This window comes from Mauremys reevesii, linkage group 13 (assembly GCF_016161935.1).
Source record: "Mauremys reevesii isolate NIE-2019 linkage group 13, ASM1616193v1, whole genome shotgun sequence".
Lineage (NCBI taxonomy): Eukaryota > Metazoa > Chordata > Testudines > Geoemydidae > Mauremys > Mauremys reevesii.
In genome coordinates this window covers 39516724-39535656 of record NC_052635.1, presented here as the reverse complement: position 1 = coordinate 39535656, position 18933 = coordinate 39516724, and the positions used below count along the sequence as shown (strand labels likewise).

The following is an 18933-nucleotide window of genomic DNA, read 5'->3' as shown; positions in this document are numbered from 1 at the left end:
CCAGGCCCATTAGCTGGAGCTGCTACCCCTTAAGCAGCCTGCTTATCACTGGAGTTTCCTGTTTGGATTCACCCTTTTAAAATGGCCTTTCCCAGCATGCTCTTCTCTAGCCCTTTATATCTGGGCAGCCCTAAAATGGCCACTTCAAATGACTGACTACTGATCCTTCCTCTATTCCAGGTAGGAATTATTTTAATTTCTGTGATGTTTTTGTCTTCTCTCATTCCTGAGATAACGTAGCCTCCTCGTACGCTGTGTCTGCTATTACGTTTTGCTGCAAAATGGGGAAGAAGTGCCAGGATTTGTGCCACGTTTGACAGGATTATGTATAAATGCTACATATCATAGTCTTTGGAAAATGGGAAAGACACATCCAAGTTATTCCCTGTGGTATGAGACCATAGCTCTCCTGGTAAAGGATGTATCAGCTAATATATTAGGCCAAGCTTTCTAAAAATGACAAATGATTTTGGCTCCTTCTGTTTTTGAGAGCTCAACTTCATACTAGAGCTGGGTAGGAAAAGGTCCCGTGAATATTTGAAAGTTTGAAATGTTTTCCAGTCTTGCATTAGCACAAAAAGTTGAAATCTCTGAAATATTTGCCATCCAAAAAACTGAAAATTTTTGATTATGGGTTAATCAAAATGTTTCAATAATTTCTAAATATTTGGTTTCAATTTGACCCTTGAAAACTTTTTTTTTTAAATGAAAAGTCATTTTGAACCAAAAACTTGGGGGGGGGGGATTGTTTTGAAAGTGTCCATTTTGTTAATTTAAAAAAAAATACCTTGAGGTTTTTTGGGTTTTTTTTAAGTTGGAAAATTCATCAAACCCAACCCTGTTTTGAACAGTTTTCATTTCAACTAATTGGCATTATTTTTTGGCAAAAAAGTGCTGAGTAAACCATCTGAAAGGTTGTTTTATACCAAAATCCAGGCAAGAGGAAAAGGCTTGGGGGAACCTTAGTGCTGGTTTTGGTTTTGGGGATGTTTACACTTATTTAATTTTGAGACCAAAATGTAACATTGTATTGCTGGGTGGTAAGGTCAGAGGTGACAACTAGTTGTTCTGTACAGCATGAACTTCAATTCCTTTAGCGTAATGAAAGCCTTTTGGTTGAAATGTTGTTGTAAACGTTGTTTTCAGGAGAGGCGTGGGGGAATCTCCCCCTTCCCAGCTAGAAAGCAGATTCCTAACAACCAGTGACATGTTTTGCAACCTGGCAGAAATGTTCCATTCATTTTTAATTGATTAGAGTTCATAGTTACCCTGGTTAGACAATGTGCTGGGAGTGGACTATATAAGTGCACTGACCACCACCCTGGCTTAGAAGGTAAGTGAAAGCACCTATGCAAAATAAATATAAATAAATAGAAAGGGAGACAAGGAGAAGCTGATGTCAATGAATATAAATTAGAAGCTAGGAAGTACAGAAATTGATAAGGGAAGCAAAAGGACACAATACGAACTCTTTAAAGACAGTAAAAAGGAATTTAAGTATATGGAGAACAAAAGGAATCCTAACAATGGTATTGGTTCATTACTAGATGGACGTGGTAGAACTGTCAATAATAATGCAGAAAAGGGCGAAGTGATCAATAAATATTTCTATTCTGTATTTGGAAAAATAAGAAATGGTATATCCATATCATAAGATGGTGATTAAATACTTTCCACTTCAACAGTAACTAGGGAAGATGTTAAATAGCAGCTACTAAAGTTAAATATTTTTAAATCAGCAAGTCTGTATAACCTACATCCAAGAGTTTTAAAAGAGCTGAGGAGCTCTCTGAACCATTAATGTTGATTTTCAATAAGTCCTGGAACACTGGGGAAGTTTCAGAGGACTGAGAGTAAGCTAATGTTGTGCTAAAATTTAAAAAGGATAAATGGGATGACCTGGGTACCTGTAGGCCTGACAGCCTGACATCAGTTCCAGTCAACATAATAAACTAGTTGATACAGGACTCCTTTAATGAAAAAAAAAATTAAAGGAGGATAATAAAATTAATGCTGACCAAGATAGGGTTATAGGAAATAGGTTTTTGTCAAATTGGTTCATAAAGGTAATAATAGTTTTGATGTAATATGCATAGCCTTCTGCAGGGTAGTGTTTCTAGTGGAGTCCTGCAGGGATTGTGTTCTTGGCCCTATGTTTAATATTTTTATCAATGAGTTGGAATGGGGGTGGTGGAGTGTAGGGATGTCCTGGAATGTTTGGTTTTTTTCTCATTACGCTTTATATGATTGGAGATTTCACCCAGAGTTAAAAGAAACGTCAAACATATTAATTTGTTTCAGATAGAGATTATTATCAAATGATTTGTTGTAGAGTGATGTAACTCACATGCAGCACACTGAAGAATGAAGTGTAAAGAGAACTCCCTTGAGATTTTCTCCCTGTGTCTCCCTACAGTGATTTCTCTTTATATCAGGACTTGTGCACCTATGCAAAGAGGAAAGGATTTGATCTCCTTTGGTTATGGTTTTTTTGCCGTTACTAGCACATAGAGACCCCTTGGCCCCCCAACCTAAGAGCCGCTGTTGGAGGGATGTCAGTCACTTTCGGAAGCCACCCGAAGTAAGCGCCAAACCCCTGACCTTCTCCTGAAACCCAATCCCCTGCCCCAGCCTAGAGCCTGAACCCTGCACCCAAACTCCCTCCCCGCACCTGCATCCCACACTGCCTCCGGCACCCCAACCCCCTGCCCCAGCCCAGAGCCTGCATGGAAACTCCCTCCCATACCCTGACCCCTCACTCCCTTCCCACACCCCAACTCTGTCCCAGAGCCTCTCCGCTGCACACCAACCCCTTGCCGCAGCCTAGAGCCCACACCCAAACTCCCTGAGGAGGGATGGAGTGTGGGAGCGGGGCCTCAGAAAGGGCTGCACAGGGGCATGGCCTCGGGCAAGGGGCGGGAGAATGGCAAGGGTCTTTGGGTTTGCACAATTAGACAGTTGGCAACCCTAGAAATACATCAGGAGAAGGGCAGAATCCCATAACCCAATACAGGGGTGGACTATTCTATCAAGGTGTTTTAAAAAAATCATTGCTGCAAAAATGCATTCAGTATTTCCTAAATCAGATATCATGAGAATAGTCACTGCGGCTTCCCAAAGGAATGCTAAACTACGTTTCATTTAGGCTAGCATCCAAAAATATAGCAGACTCAGGAATTATATGTTATATCCTTAGAAGGCAACAAGAAATCCAAGTAGCTAGGCATCCCGAACCACACTAATTAATTTACCTCTGCATCAAGAAAATATTTACCCACTCTGGGCTTTCATTTGCACCCATGAAGCTTAATTGAATCCACTGAGATCCCATGGGTATGCTAATAGTGTATAATAGCACCTAATGGTAATCAAGTTAAACCCAGTATAAACACTTAGTAAGACAGTCCCTGCCTTGAAGAGTGTAAGATCCAAACAGACAAGACAGAGCAAGATTGTGAAATAAGAATGCAACATGCAAGTATAACAGGAGGATGGGAACAAAAGTATCAGAACTAGCATTCAAAAGGGCAAACACTCTAGGGGAAAATAAATACTTCCTCCCATCCCCACCCTCCTCATTTTTCAATCTCTGGGAGTCTGGCAATGGGCCAAGTGACTGACTTCAGGGAAGGGGGGCGTGTTCACTGTGATTGGAGGTAGAACTATCCAAGGCCAATATGCCACAGATATCAACTAACACGTGTGTCATAGGGAATGGAATCCTCCTAACAAAAATCTGCTATGGGATTACACAGTAATTGCACTGTGCTAGTGTTTAGGATGATTTATTCCTGCAGAATACAGGTGTATTTTTTCCTAAAGGCCGCAACCTTCTGTTTCAAAAATATACCCCAAACTCTTTCTTTCTCTCTCACTCACACACACACACGCGCGCCTAATGAAATAACATTCCCATAGCTTCACATGCGGAGAAACCTGCCTCTTTGAAAACTGCATTTCCCTCATCCCTCACGATCTTCCACTGCTCCGGACCAACCTGTCTTTAGCCTCATGGCACAGCAAACTGTGGCGCTGTTGAGCATAGCAAAGGGCGGGTGCCTTTCAGCTATTGTCGCTCAAGCTCCCGCTGTTACTCTCTCCCTACGACTGAAGTGGGCAGAACTTGCTGGGGAGTAGAAGCTGTAGGTGGGCTGGGTGCAGTGTAAAGAGGAGTGGATGAGCTCCTGAAAGGAAGGAACAGCTAGGGAATGAAGGGGATTGGGTGGAAATAGGCAGCCAAAGAGTAGCTGGGCCAAAACAGGAATCGAAGCGATCTGCAGCCACATTTTGAACCCGCCACGTTGGTGTGTATGTGAAATGAATTAAACCAAGTTCTGCCTGGCAGATCTTCACTCCACTCCACCACATGTGTAATTCAAAACTGACTGTTTGCAAAAAGCTAGGGGGGGAGGGCAGAATAAGTGTGAGGCATTAATTTAATGCTTGTGAAAGGTGCTAGCTTGACAGCCCTGGAGATTGAAATCCTCTGTTTATTCTCAGAATTAGAGCATGTATGGCACTAGTCAAGCTTCCATACACTGCCCTGTCAGAGTGCCTCAGTCCCCTCCCTGTCCCCCTTCCCCTGAAGGGTCAGCCCTAAGTCTGGAAGGGATTTTAGCCTCCCAGGCCAAGTCAATCCCAGATCTTTCAGAGTGGTTATCGATTGTGATATTAATGTCGAGAGCACTAGAAGGATATTCAGTGCTTTACAGCAAAACGCAAAGACCCTGAGATTACAGTTGTGAAAGTACAATGAATTATATTGTAAAAATAAGAATGGATTAAAGAAATGTTGTATGTACCTTTAAGCAGAAATAAGAAATGTTGAAATACAGGTGCCAGGAAAAGAAGCATTAGGCATAAACAATGATGCTAATGGCGAAACATTAACAGAAGATGGGTAATAGTTAGTAAGGAAATAAGATGCATGCCTAGCCCAGGTAAACTTATCTGATTCTGCTTCCTTTGTTATCTTGTTAAGTTCTCACCCTTTATCTGTATAAATAAGATAGTTTGTGTCTTGCATGGTGCTCACATTATCTAGGTGTTATTAGCAGAGCGCTGTGCTAATAAAACAGAGTGGTCTGACAAACTGTGAGTCCTGAGTCTAACTTTGACAATTTGGAGGTTCCACCGAGATGGCAACCGTCTTCACTGGGGCTGTGTGATTCCTGACTGTTTTTGTAGGATGACCGTGGCAGCCGGCACCTGGGCATTTGGCCCGAGCGGTCCTCCACCATAACGAAAAGGTGCACGACCACAGTGAAGTCTACGCCATTGAACCTGTTGGTTCCCACTCTGTTCTGGTAGGGATCTCGGGATCTGACATCAGGAATCTGGTCAGGTAATTATTTCTGTGTTTTGTCCGGACTGAGGACTGTCCTGTCTCTGTGTCTATCTGTCTAACTGTGGAGTGTTTGAGTCTGGGTGCCATCTCCGTCCGGGTATCGGTCGACCAAGGGGTTCCTGTCCCTGTGGTCTGAGTGAGTGGAATCTGCACAATTGCAGCCGCACCACACTTTGGGTAAAACCCTGGGTGTGAAAGCAAGGGCAATTGAGGCAGTAGCCTGTGGGCTCCTTTTGTGTGTTGTACTGGGCATTGCTCTGACGAACCCGAATTTCCTTCTTGTGCGATTGGTGTGTGAAGTCCTCCTGTATGGGTAACCAGATGTCTAAGTAGGGACAGTTCCCTAAACGAACGCCAGCTCATGTATGTATTTAGGATGGGTCCAGACTCCTGTAAGAAGGGTCTGGACTCCTGTAAATGTCTGGAAAAATGGTCTAGGCTAACTCAGGGGGGTCCCAAAACTCAGTGGCCACTGTTAAAATCTTGGAACAAGACCGAGTGGACGTCTTAAAGGACAAACTCGGCCAACCTAAAACTAAATTGGCTAAAGAAGAGGTTAATTGTTTCATTCAGTGGTGGGAAGAGGCAAATCGTAGCTGGACAAAATAAAAAACTTGCCTCTCTCAAATATTCAAATAATAAGTTGAAAGCTTTATTAAAAGCCTCCTCTCCCACCACCAGACCGAGCGCTCCCCTTTACCCCGTTCTCAAAAACCCACCCTGGATCGATCCAACCCCCTTAATACTCCCATCTCATTGTAAAAAGGACAAAAAGCCCCTTGTTCTGTTCCCCTTTGTTGTCTGCCTCAAAAACTGATTCTTTAGTGTTCCACTACCTACCAATTCAGCAAAGAAGGTGGGCTCCTCAACTAGCCTCCACCCTTCCTGGTCCCTTTCCTTGAACATTTATTTCAAAATTGTGAAGTGACCACAATATCACTCACAAACGGTTCATTGGGGGGAGGGGGGGTAAGCAGGATCAGGCCCAGAAAAGCAGGCAAGCAACAGATAAAGAAACTGAAAAACAGGTTGGAAGCCCTAAGGGCATAGTGTAAGGAGTAAGAAAAGCAGTAAGTGCAGGCATGAACCCCTGGAACAATACCTAAAATGGTGAAATCTGAGGTGATAAAGGTGTTATTTTGGGAGATAAACGAGTGATTTAAGGAAAGAGAGTGAAAAGTTAACTCTACAAAGGCTGGAGAGAATTAAGCAGTTAAACTGAAAATGTTAAAAAGGACCATGTTAAAGAGAGAGAATTCTTGGTTTCTTTGCAGCCATTCTGAAGGGAAAATGGGCCCTTTTCCAAAAGAATGCCTGTAAATAATCCAAATATATATAGAGCTATGTAAAAACAAAGCAGTGTAAAGGAATAGAAAATGTGTATGTATCTATTTGTCTGTGAAAATATGTAAAGTTCTAAGAAGCTAAACCAGCACATCTGGTTTGTAAAACTCCTGTTTTGTAGGTGTAAGATAAATTGGTTTTGTTTTTGTTTTTAATGCCACTAAAAATTCATTTGACTCTTAATTCAAAGTTGCAAAACTGACAGACCTTTTTGCAAGACACAGGTAATTAGTGTTGTTTGGCTTTGGGATTTAGCATTTAACCCTTAAGGGGTAACTTGATTCTTTATAAAATTTAAAATGTTTTTTAAATAAAAACCAAGTAATGGCTGCAATAGGGCAGTCAAAATCAGGAGAATAGGGAGAGATTCTGGAGCCTTTTTGTTTGGTTGGTTGTTGTTTTTTTTGTAACAATAGCAGATAAGAGCTGTAGTGAAAGAATAAAAAAAAAAATTAACAGTGCCCCTGTAAGCCGGGGCGTCCTTCGCTACCGCCGGCGGTGGGGCGGGTCCATGGTACGCCCCTCGGGCAGGGGAACACCGGTAGCAGTCCCTAGCGTGCCCCTCTAGCAGGGGGACGCTGGCAAGTGTCCACAGCGTGCCCCTCAGGCAGGGGAACGCTGGCAAATGTCCACAGCGCGCCCCTCAGGCAGGGGGACGCTGGCAAATGTCCACAGCGCGCCCCTCAGGCAGGGGGACGCTGGCAAATGTCCACGGCGCGCCCCTCAGGCAGGGGGACGCTGGCAAGTGTCCACGGCGCGCCCCTCAGGCTGGGGGACGCCGGTAGCAGTCTCTAGCGTGCCCCTTTAGTGGGGGAACGCGGGCAAAGGTCCACGGCGCGCCCCTTGGGCAGGGGAACGCTGGTAGGAGTCCCTAGTGTGCCCCTCTAGCAGGGGAACGCTGGTAGGAGTCCCTAGCGTGCCCCTCTAGCAGGGGAACGCTGGTAAATGTCCAGATCCACGAACCTACGGCTCGGTCGGATAGACCGCGGCAGGCAGCTCCGGCTCCGCGGGGATTCCCGGGTCCTCCGCGTCCCCGGAGTCGGCAGCTATGTCGGGCGGAAGCGGCTCGGCGTCAGTGTTTGCCTCCGTCCGTGGTGCCGCCCCCCCCGGAGCAAAGGGCCCTGCCCTTTGTACTTCCCGCTCTGCCCCTCCCATAGCTGGGGACGGGGCGAACCCGCCCTGGCCCCGCCCCCTCGGGCGGAGAACGCGGCGCGTCCCGGTCCGCTCCGCCCCTCCCACCGCCGGGGTCGGAGCGAACGCGCCCTGGCCCCGCCCTCTTGGGCGGAGAACGCGGCGCGTCCTGGTCCGGCTCGGTAAGGGGCCACCCCGGCTCCCTACATACCCCACCCCTCAAATCCAGGTCCCGGACCTTGGAGCTGGCATCCTCAGCCTCGCCGAGGCGGGACAGGAAATCCGCATTAGTGTGCTCGCGTCCTGCCCGGTGGCGAACCGAAAAGGCGTAGGGTTGTAAGGTGAGGTAACACCGTTGAAGCCGGGGGTTTGTGTCCTTCATTTCATTGAGCCACTTCAGGGGGGCGTGGTCTGTAACAAGCGTAAAGGGGGCACCAAGGAGGTAATAGCGGAGGGCGTCCACTGCCCACTTAACTGCCAGGGCCTCTTTCTCCAGAACGGGGTAGTTCCACTCCCGGGGGAACAGCTTCCGGCTTAGGTAAACAACCGGGTGCTCCTCCCCGTCCACCTCCTGGGAGAGGACCGCCCCAAGTCCGGCATCGGAGGCGTCGGTCTGCACGACAAAGTCGCGATGGAAGTCCGGGCTGAAGAGTACCGGCTCGCTACACAGCCGGGCCTTGACCGCTAGAAAGGCCTTCTCACAGTCGGCCGACCAGCACACTCGGCGGGGGCTATTTTTCGTCAAGAGGTCGGTCAAAGGGGCCGTAAGGGTCGCGAAGTGGGGTATGAACCGGCGGTAATAACCAGCCAGGCCCAGGAACTGCTGTACCTGTCTTTTGGTGGTCGGCTGCCGACACGCTTGGAGTGCTTGAACCTTTCCGATGAGGGGCCGCACCAGCCCCCAGCCTAAGGTGTAGCCCAGGTACGTAGTTTCTTCTCGTCCGATTTGGCACTTCTTGGGGTTGGCTGTAAGTCCGGCGGCACGAAGGTCGCGGAGGACAGCCGCTACCTGGTTGAGATGGCCCTCCCAGTCGCTGCTGTAGATGACTACATCATCGAGGTAAGCCGCAGCGTATGTAGTATGGGGCCGCAACACCCGATCCATCAACCGCTGGAAGGTTGCGGGGGCCCCATGGAGGCCGAACGGCATTCGAGTGAAATGATAGAGCCCCGAAAGGGTGGCAAAGGCAGTCTTCTCCTTAGATTGTGGCTCCAAGGGGATCTGCCAATACCCTTTCGTAAGGTCTAGGGTGGTAATATATCGGGCGTCCCCAAGCCGCTCCAGGAGCTCGTCTACGCGAGGTATGGGGTAAGCATCGAACTTCGACACGGCGTTGACCTTCCGAAAGTCGATGCAGAATCGCCGGCTCCCATCGGGCTTGGGGACAAGGACGACCAGGCTCCGCAACTCGCTCTGGGAGCGCTCAATAACCCCCAGCTCCAACATCGCTTGGACTTCGTCTTCCACGGCCTCCCGCATTCGCCTCGGCAATGGCCGCGTCGTTCCCCGGACTACCACGCCGGGGTCGGTCTGAATCACATGTTGAGCCAGGGTAGTTCGCCCGGGCTTTGAGGTGAAGGTCGTGGGGAACGCGTCTATCAAGCAGGTAGCTTGGACTTGCTGCTCGGGGGTGAGCGTCTCGGCAAGGTGGGGCCGGCTGACTCCCGAGACCTCAGGGAGCTCCGGGCCCAGGTCTGGCTCGGGGGGATATGGAGCGATTAGTAGCCCTTCCGGTTCCTTCCAGGGTTTTAACAGGTTTATATGGTAGACCTGTTTTTCTTTCCGGCGGCCGGGCTGTCAGATTTCGTAAGTAACCGGGCCCAGTCGTCGAAGCACCTCGTAGGGGCCTTGCCAGCGGGCGAAGAGCTTCGACTCCTCCGAGGGGAGTAGGAGGAGGACCCGGTCCCCTGGTGCGAACGTCCGGGCCTGGGCGCCCCGATTATATTGCCCCTCCTGGGCTCTCTGGGCGGCGCTCAGGTTTTCTCTGGCCAGCTCACCCACCTGTGCGAGACGCCCCTGTAGTCGTAGGACATACTGCAGGAGACCCTGCGTCGCGGACGGGGTGGGTTCCCACGTTTCCCTCAGGAGGTCCAACACGCCGCGTGGTCGTCGCCCATAGAGGAGCTCGAAGGGCGAGAATTTCGTGGAGGCCTGCGGGACTTCGCGGATTGCTAGTAACAAAGGGGGAAGTAGTTGGTCCCACTGGCGGAGGTCCTGCGTGGGGAAGCGTCGTAGCATCCCCTTCAGGGTGCGGTTGAACCGCTCGATGAGTCCGTCTGTCTGGGAATGGTAGACGGAGGTTTGCAACTTCTGGATCCCCAGCAGGGCACACACTTGACGGAACAGCTTAGATGTGAAGCTGGTTCCCTGGTCCGTGAGAATCTCCCGAGGGAGGCCTACCCGGGCAAAGATTTTCAGAAGCTCGGCGGCAATAGAGCGCGCGGTGATACTGCGTAAGGGAACGGCCTCGGGGAAACTGGTGGCATAGTCCATTACGACGAGAATGTATTGATACCCCGCCTGGCTTTTGGGGAAGGGCCCGACGAGGTCCATCACCACCCGCTCGAACGGCACCCCTACGACTGGCAAGGGGACCAAAGGGGCCTTCCGGACACCCGCGGGGGCAGCGTGTTGGCAGTCTGGGCAGGACACACAATAGTCCCTCACCTCACGGTGAATACCAGGCCAGAAGAACTTGGCCAGGATCCTGGCTGCGGTCTTCTCCGGTCCCAGATGGCCTGCGGCGGGGATGTCGTGGGCCAGCTTCAGGACGGCCCACCGGTGAATACGGGGAACCACGAGTTGGGTTCGAACCTCCTCGGTTCGGGGGTCTCGCTCGACGCGGTAGAGGCGGTCGTGGTGGAGCTCGAACCTCGGCCAGTGGGTAGTTCGGCGGGCATCCACGACATCCTCGTCGACTCGGGCTAGCTGTTCGTATGCGAACCTGAGGGTAGGGTCCTCCCGCTGATCCCGACTAAAGTCCTCGGTGCCCTCCCCGGGGTACCCGGTCGCTCGCCCGTTCAGGCCGGGGAGGGAGAAGGGGGCCTCGTCCCGGTCCGCGCGGGTACGGGGGCCAATGTCGGGCTCAGAGGATGCGCCCTCGAACGCCTCAGCCGAGCCCGCAGACCGGAGCACGTCGACAAATCCGGGCCAGTCCCGGCCTAGAATGACCGGATAGGCCAGGGACGGGGCCACGGCCACGCTCAGCAGCTGGGTGGCCCTGTTCAGTGTGAGGGGGAGCTGAGCCATAGGGTACGGCCTCACGTCCCCATGGATGCATTGGATCCGCATCTCCCCCGTGGTCGGCTGGCCCTCCGGAAGGAGTGCCTGCCACACCAGAGTCTGTCCGCAACCTGAGTCGATCAGACCCACCACGTTGGTCCCGGCGACCTCCATGGGAGCCGTTAGCTTGGCCGCTGAGGGCGGGCGGGCTCGACGTTCCCCCGCGTACACGTGACCAAAGTCACACTCCATTGCGGTACAGTCCCGTTGCAGGTGACCGCTCTCGCCACACCGGAAGCAGGGGCCTAGCTCCGGGCGCCCGGAACGGGTGGGGGCACTGGGGGCCCCGCGGGGTTGGCCAGGTCCTGGGGATTGGGTCCAGCGTCCGGAGCTGGTACGCAGAGGTGGCTCAGGGGGTCGGGACAAAGAGGTCCCCCCGCTTTCTGGGCGCCTGGCCCAGGGCGGGGTCCCCGGCTTGGAGCTGGGGCTCCGCTCCGGCCTCTGGGTGCCTGGTCCTGCCGGGTGGCCTCAGGCAGCCGGCCCTAGAGGGGCCTCAGCTTCTAGAAAGTCCTCCATGAGGGTAACGGCCGCCCGCAGGGTCTGAGGTCGGTGTCGCAGCACCCACGCCCGCCCGAGTGTCGGGAGGATGTGGGTGAACTGTTCGATGACCATCTGCTCTATTACTTCCGCCGCGGTTCTACGCTCCGGCTGGAGCCACCTGCTGGCTGCATCCTGTAGTTCCTGGGCGATGGCTCGGGGCCGGGCACCGGGAGGATAACGCTTTCCCCGAAACCGTCGTCGAAACGTCTCGGGGGTGATGTCAAAGGCGTCCAAAATGGCGGCCTTCACTCGGGCATAAACCTCATCGTCAGGGAGTCCCCGGTACGCCTTCTGCGCAGGCCCCGTCAAATAGGGGGCAAGGAGAGTCGCCCACTGCTCCGGGGCCCACCCAGCCACTGCCGCCACCCGTTCGAAGGTGACGAGATACGCCTCGGGGTCGTCGTTGGGCCCCATCTTGGCCAGACGTACCGGCGGTGCGGGGGGTGCAGGGGCCGCAGCCCCCCCGGGTGCGGCGCCACCGGGGCTCGACCACAGCGTGGCAAGCTGCTGGAGGCATTGGGCCTGTTGCTCCCGGTGCTGGACCCCCAAGGTCTGGAGTAGCTGCTGCTGGTGGGCTCCCAGCTGCTGCACGAGCTGCTGCTGCTGTTGCTGCTGGCTCTCGGCCAGGAGCTTAATAAGGGCCTCTACCTCCATCTCCCGCCCAGGACGTCCGCTGCGCCCTGGCTCGAATCCCTTCCGGCAGGGATGGTTCAGGTGCCACTGTAAGCCGGGGCGACCTTCGCTACCGCTGGCGGCGGCGGGGCGGGTCCGTGGTACGCCCCTCGGGCAGGGGAACGCCGGTAGCAGTCCCTAGCGTGCCCCTCTAGCAGGGGGACGCTGGCAAGTGTCCACAGCGCGCCCCTCTAGCAGGGGGACGCTGGCAAGTGTCCACAGCGCGCCCCTCAGGCAGGGGGACGCTGGCAAGTGTCCACGGCGCACCCCTCAGGCTGGGAGACGCCGGTAGCAGTCTCTAGCGTGCCCCTCTAGTGGGGGAACACGGGCAAAGGTCCACGGCGCGCCCCTTGGGCAGGGGAACGCTGGTAGGAGTCCCTAGTGTGCCCCTCTAGCAGGGGAACGCTGGTAGGAGTCCCTAGCGTGCCCCTCTAGCAGGGGAACGCTGGTAAATGTCCAGATCCACGAACCTCCGGCTCGGTCGGATAGACCGCGGCAGGCAGCTCCGGCTCCGCGGGGGTTGCCGGGTCCTCCGCGTCCCCGGAGTCGGCAGCTATGTCGGGCGGAAGCGGCTCGGCGTCAGTGTTTGCCTCCGTCCGTGGTGCCGCCCCCCCGGAGCAAATGGCCCTGCCCTTTGTACTTCCCGCTCTGCCCCTCCCATAGCTGGGGACGGGGCGAACCCGCCTGGCCCCTCGGGGCGGAGAACGCGGCGCGTCCTGGTCCGCTCCGCCCCTCCCACCGCCGGGGTCGGAGCGAACGCGCCCTGGCCCCGCCCTCTCGGGCGGAGAACGCGGCGCGTCCTGGTCCGGCTCGGTAGGGGGCCACCCCGGCTCCCTACAGCCCCTCTGAAGCAACAGCAGAGGTGAGGTGCACAAAACAAAAAGAAGCAATGTTAAAAACACTGAGCCTTAAAATGGCTCTGTGTAATCAGACTGTCACTTTTGATAAGGGTACATGAAAACTCTGTAAGAAAAAAAAAACAGTTACATCGTATGTAAAAATTGATATGGCTAATGTTTAAAAAAAAAAAGTTGTAGTATAGAAGGAATGTGTTTTTTCCCTAGGACATGTGCAGTGTATATTGTAAAAAGGGGTAAAAGAAATACAAATGAAATATGCTACTGAATTAAAATCCTATTAGGGCTCCAAAAAGAGCCGCAATAGACTGTTTTCTTTTTCAGATCTCTGTGTGTTTTGTAAGCAGGAGTTGAAAGTGGAAAGAAATCAAAACTCTGGTGGAAGTTGATTGTGTCCCTTTTAAGACAGAGTCTCTGAGCTCTGCTGATGGCTTTGAATCCAAAAGCCAAGCCTGTGTTGATGCAAATTACCTAACTGATAAAGGAAGGTGAAAACTGCCAGCACAAAAGAAATTGCCTAAATAAAAGACATGGTATAACAAGATCCCTTTAAGAGATTTGATGCTAAATGTTATTGTTAATATTAAACATTGAAATAAATTTAATGTTAGTAAGTACCCCTGTAACAACGTATAGTGTGTATGATTTTTGGAAAAATCCTTGAAGGTAATATGGTAATTATGCTTCTCAGCTATTACCTGTGAATAAACTTAAAGCTTAACACAGCAGGAAAAACATTACAAACTTGGTCTGCTATATAAGAAGAAAAACTTGAGGTACACCATCTCATGAATTTAATAACTAAACAGTGGAATAATTTCCCCATAACCCTTAAAAAGTAGAAGCCATTAAAACCTAGCCTGCCTATATAAAAAAAAAACAAAAAAACAAAACACCACACACACAGGAAAATATGGGGGTAATTCCTCTGTTTTGCCTGCAATCAGCAAGGGTATTTGTAAAAGAAAGGAATCTTTTAAGCAACAATCAATGCCACCCTGAAAGGGGTAGAAAAATGTTATTTTTGTCTTTCAGAAAATCAGAAAAAGCTAATACCAGCTACAGATCAGCCTATTACAAAAACAAATAAGTTAAAAAAAAAAACATACTGCAATAGCTATGGAATGTACTAAAATGCAGATATTTAGAACATAAGATGTTTTAGGTAATATCAGAGAATATTAAGGTTTTAATACATATGTTAAAGCAAAGAAAAAGATAATTGTTTAATACCTATCAATATAACTGGGTGCAGTATGTCTCCAGTATGGTAAGACAAAATTTGTTAAGTGAAGAAATTGTTGTTAAAATTGCACACCAACAGGCTCTGGAAGCAAAGATATGGAAAGTTAGCCCACTCCACAGATTGCACCTGGGCTGGGGAGGAAGGGAAACTATTGGACACTAGAGGTTGTACCAAGTGGACTCCTCAATAGTGGGTATGCTTATCCATGCCTGTTGCTCCAAAGCCCTGTAGTAAAGACATCTCACTAGGATCCTATATGTGGGATAAAATTAATAATTAGACCAAAGTATTGTATAACGGGCAATGTGTGTGTTAATTCTTGGAAAGAAGTGTTTTAAAAGGATAAAAGTGTTAGCAACCCACCAGTAGACAAATGTACATGTAATGTAAGTACTGTGTTTACCAATAATCACATTTACTATTTGCCACAACCAAAAAGTCTCAGCTTACTGTAAGCACTGATTTAGCTGAGTTCTTTATCAGTCTTAGCATTGAATGGCAAACAGTTACCAATTATCTGTTTAAAAAGGTAAAAAGGTAACATAGTTCCTAAAAACAAACAAACAAAACAATGTGGGAAACAGAACCATTCATATTATCTGGATGGTCTCCCACAACTACTGGCATACTAATGTTACTACCCCTAATTGTTTTTGGTTTTAAATTGTATGTGTTTAATTGAAATGTTTAAAATATGCTGGTGGATAAAACAAATGTATGCAAAGCTAGAGCCACAGGCCCAAATCACCTCCCAGTATTTTACTACATAAGAAGTGACACTGGCAATTGATAATCTTAGTGTCAAAAGGGGGATATGTAGGAGCTGGACTTTATAATGTATAATTTGATTTCATCCTGCCAGCCACCCTTTTTGAATAGCAGAAAGAAATGACCCTCTGGGACTATAAGATTCTGTTTTCCCATATGCATTACAAATCGGGCCCTCTCTAACTCTTTGTTTTAAGATTTAGGTAGTAAGAGACAGAATTCTCTATTGTGTCTATGTTAAGTAAATTAGAGAAACATTGAAGGCCTGGGTCTCAATGTAAATTGTCTTGGTTATTAATTGTAAAACTTAGCAAGGTTTAATTTGCAATGCCTTTTTGCTCGATATAAAATACTACTGTTTGTATTCTCAGTCTGTTTGTGTGAATGAGGAATGAATGCATCAGGAAAAGATAAGGTGTGAAGGCCATTGTTATAGCCAGAGTCAAGGAAAGAAGCAAAAAGACTTAAAGATTATCAAAGAATCATCAGGCACTGCTTACTACCCAGACGGCTGTTAAACTGTCTGGCGTCCGCAGCATGAATACATGCTTTGCCGTGTAAGAATGCACCACCCCCAGCGAACCAATCATCACCTCAGGACCACGCAGAGTCAATTTTGACTCCAGAAGATGACGTAGAGGAACAGCCTACAATACCTTACAATCTACGTTCTCGTAAGGGTTGCCAGAAGCAGACGACTACCTAAAGCAAGGCCCAAGAAAAAGCAGTAGTGAGCCTAGCCCCTGCTGCCTGGTGGACATAAAACTGTGACTACAGTTCCCTCAGTTGAGGTTGTCAGAACCAGAAGGGCCCTGCCTCCAACATGCACCTCTGGTGGTGCCTGTTCCTCGGCTGTTGGTGTCTGTAGGTCTGGGGAGCCCACAATGACAATTCTTTTATCCAGCAGCAAGTGTGGATAGCTCAGACCCTTAATATTTCTAAATGCTGGGTCTGCAGCCACATCCCAGCCCACTCTCAAACTGATGTTCCTGTCCTGGCTCAATTCCCCAGACCTCACTGGAGGACCTTGTCCGTTTAACACAATATGGAACAGTAATGACACCTGGGAAGAGACTATTGGCAGTTCCTTTAACTCACTTGGGGGAGTAATACACCAGGCAAAAGGCTCCTGAGGTTAAAAGAAGTAGTTAAAATAATGGCAAATAAAACTGAAGAAAGTTTGAGCCCTGGCCAAAGAAACAGGGGCGATCCGACAGGTGTCCCTCCAAAACCGTCAGGCATTGTACATAGTGCAGGCGGCCAAAGGAGGGACCTGTGCTCTCATTGGAAAACAATGTTGTGTGTTTATACCTGACGATACCAATGAGGTAATAGATCACACTAGCCACTTAGAACAAATCGCATATCTTCCCCATGAAGAACCAAGTTCTTTATGGAAGTGGCTAAGTATTCTCTGGATAGGAAACTGGTTGTTTCAGGGAGCCCTGACTATCCTGTTTGGAATCCTAATAATTTCTGTATGTTTTCAGTTAGTCTCCTGTTGTACCCAAAATTGTGTAAGGCATGCCACTCAGGTAACTGCCCCAGAACAGAGTGCTAATATGATGATTTTGAATATTGCTGATGAACAAAGAGATAAAGAACGGTTAATATGTGGAACCCAGTAGAATTTTGGTCATGGCGTGAGCTTGACCAAAAGGAGGGATTGTGAAAGTACAATGAATTATATTGTAAAAATAAGAATGGATTAAAGAAATGTTGTATGTACCTTTAAGCAGAAATAACAAATGTTGAAATACAGGTGCCAGGAAAAGAAGCATTAGGCATAAACAATGGTGCTAATGGCGAAACATTAACAGAAGATGGGTAATAGTTAGTAAGGAAATAAGATGCATGCCTAGCCCAGGTAAACTTATCTGATTCTGCTTCCTTTGTTATCTTGTTAAGTTCTCACCCTTTATCTGTATAAATAAGATGGTTTGTGTCTTGCATGGTGCTCACATTATCTGGGTGTTATTAGCAGAGCGCTGTGCTAATAAAACAGAGTGGTCTGACAAACTGTGAGTCCTGAGTCTAACTTTGACACAGTCTAGCTCAGTGGTTCTCAACCCGCAGCCCACAGGCCATATGTGGCTAGGGTTGCCAGTCATCCAGTTTTTGACCAGAACACCCAGTTGAAAAGGGACCCTGGCGGCTCTGGTCAGCACTGCCAACTGGGCCATTAAGTCCAGTCAGTGGTGCAGTGGGGGCCTGGGGCTAAGGCAAGATCCCTGCCTGCCCTAGCTTTGTGCGGCTCCCCAAAGCAGTTGCCAGGTCCCTGCAGCCCCTATACCCAGAGGTAGGCAACCTGTGGCATGGGTGCCAAAGGCGCCACATGAGCTGATTTTCAGTGGCACTCAGACTGCCTGGGTCCTGGCTACCAGTCTGGGGGGCTCTGCATTTTAATTTAATTTTAAAAGAAGCTTTTTAAACATTTTAAAAGCCTTATTTACTTTACATACAACAGTAGTTTAGTTATATATTATAGACTTATAGAAAGAGACCTTCTAAAAATGTTAACATGTATTACCGGCACTCAAAACCTTAAATTAGAGTGAATAAATGAAGATTCGGCACATCACTTCTGAAAGGTTGCCGATCCCTGCCCTAGATGCATGGGTGGCCAGGGAGGCTCCGTGCGCTGCTCCCGCCCCGAGGGCCGGCTCCGCAGCTCCCATTGGCCAGGAACAAGTCTAACTAGATCAAAGGGGTGGGAGGATACACAGTCTGAAAGCATAAGGCCCTGTGTCCACACTTGGTGATGATCAGTACAGGAAAGCTTCAGGCAAGAAGAGGGCTTTAAGGAGCAGAGGGGGTAAGCCCAGCAACACAGGATGTGGGAGGCTGCTGCTTCAGGCTTAAGGGGAGATATGAAAAATTCTATGCAGAAATTGTGAGAAAGAGACAAGGGACTTTACAAACATAGAATAAAAAGATGGTCCCTGTTACAATCAGGAGTGCTGGAACAATTTTTATAGTGGGGGTGCTGAGAGCCATTGAACCAAACTGTAAAACTTGTATATAATGGAAACCACTTCAAGCCAGGGGGTGCGGCAGCACCCCCAGTTCCAACAACTATGGTTACAGTCTGAATAGAAGACAAGAGTCAACAGATGGCTATAAACAGATGAGGGAGTGTAGGGAAACAATGAGACAATATTGGTGAGTATTATCGGCAGTGGTCTCTGCACACTAGCAGCCTAACCATGCAGTTATGTTGTCCAGCTTTACAAGGAAAATCACTGAATGTGATGCCTATAATTTAGAGGGGCCCATAAAGCTTTAGAAGCTTTGCAATAAGTGTTGCTGTGAGATTATTTACTCTAAACAAAGTTTGCTAAAGAAGAGGCTCTCATGCCGTGACTGAGATGCTAAAAGTGTAAACTAGATAAAGCTGAGCCTGAATCCAGAGACCGAAAACCACTTTGGAAATCTTCGTTTCTCGGGCAGGGATTACAAAAGTCCTAAATATAAACATATCTCATATCCATTTGTTTTCCTATAACTATTACAACATCAATGCACCAATATGAGAGGGATCAGCGAATTTTTATGTCTCCTACCCCCCTACAACGACACAGGTCAAAATCAAGGCATGAGAAATTAATTTCTGTCTCGCAGGGTCTCATAATCATCTTATTGCAAAGTTGCAAACGGATGCAGCTCAAACAGCTTCCAGCAATGGGAAGGAGAAAAAAAGAGTTAGAGTAAATACTAATTTTAAGTAATGGATTTGAACAAGTAC

The 18933-nt window shown here is 49.1% G+C and overlaps 1 protein-coding gene across 4 annotated transcripts in view; it reads right to left on the bottom strand.

Annotated features, from left to right (window-relative positions):
* The window catches only part of EDN3 (endothelin 3), a 131099-nt gene that overhangs the window by 92887 nt on the left and 19279 nt on the right, over positions 1–18933 (bottom strand). For 3 of the 4 annotated variants that reach the window (XM_039498009.1, XM_039498008.1, XM_039498007.1), the window contains one exon: positions 2348–2446. The exons of the other annotated variant lie outside the window; for it this stretch is intronic. In XM_039498009.1, coding sequence (XP_039353943.1) covers positions 2348–2446 — 99 coding nt within the window. The remainder of the gene's footprint in view (positions 1–2347; positions 2447–18933) is intronic. 4 annotated transcript variants of the gene reach the window in all.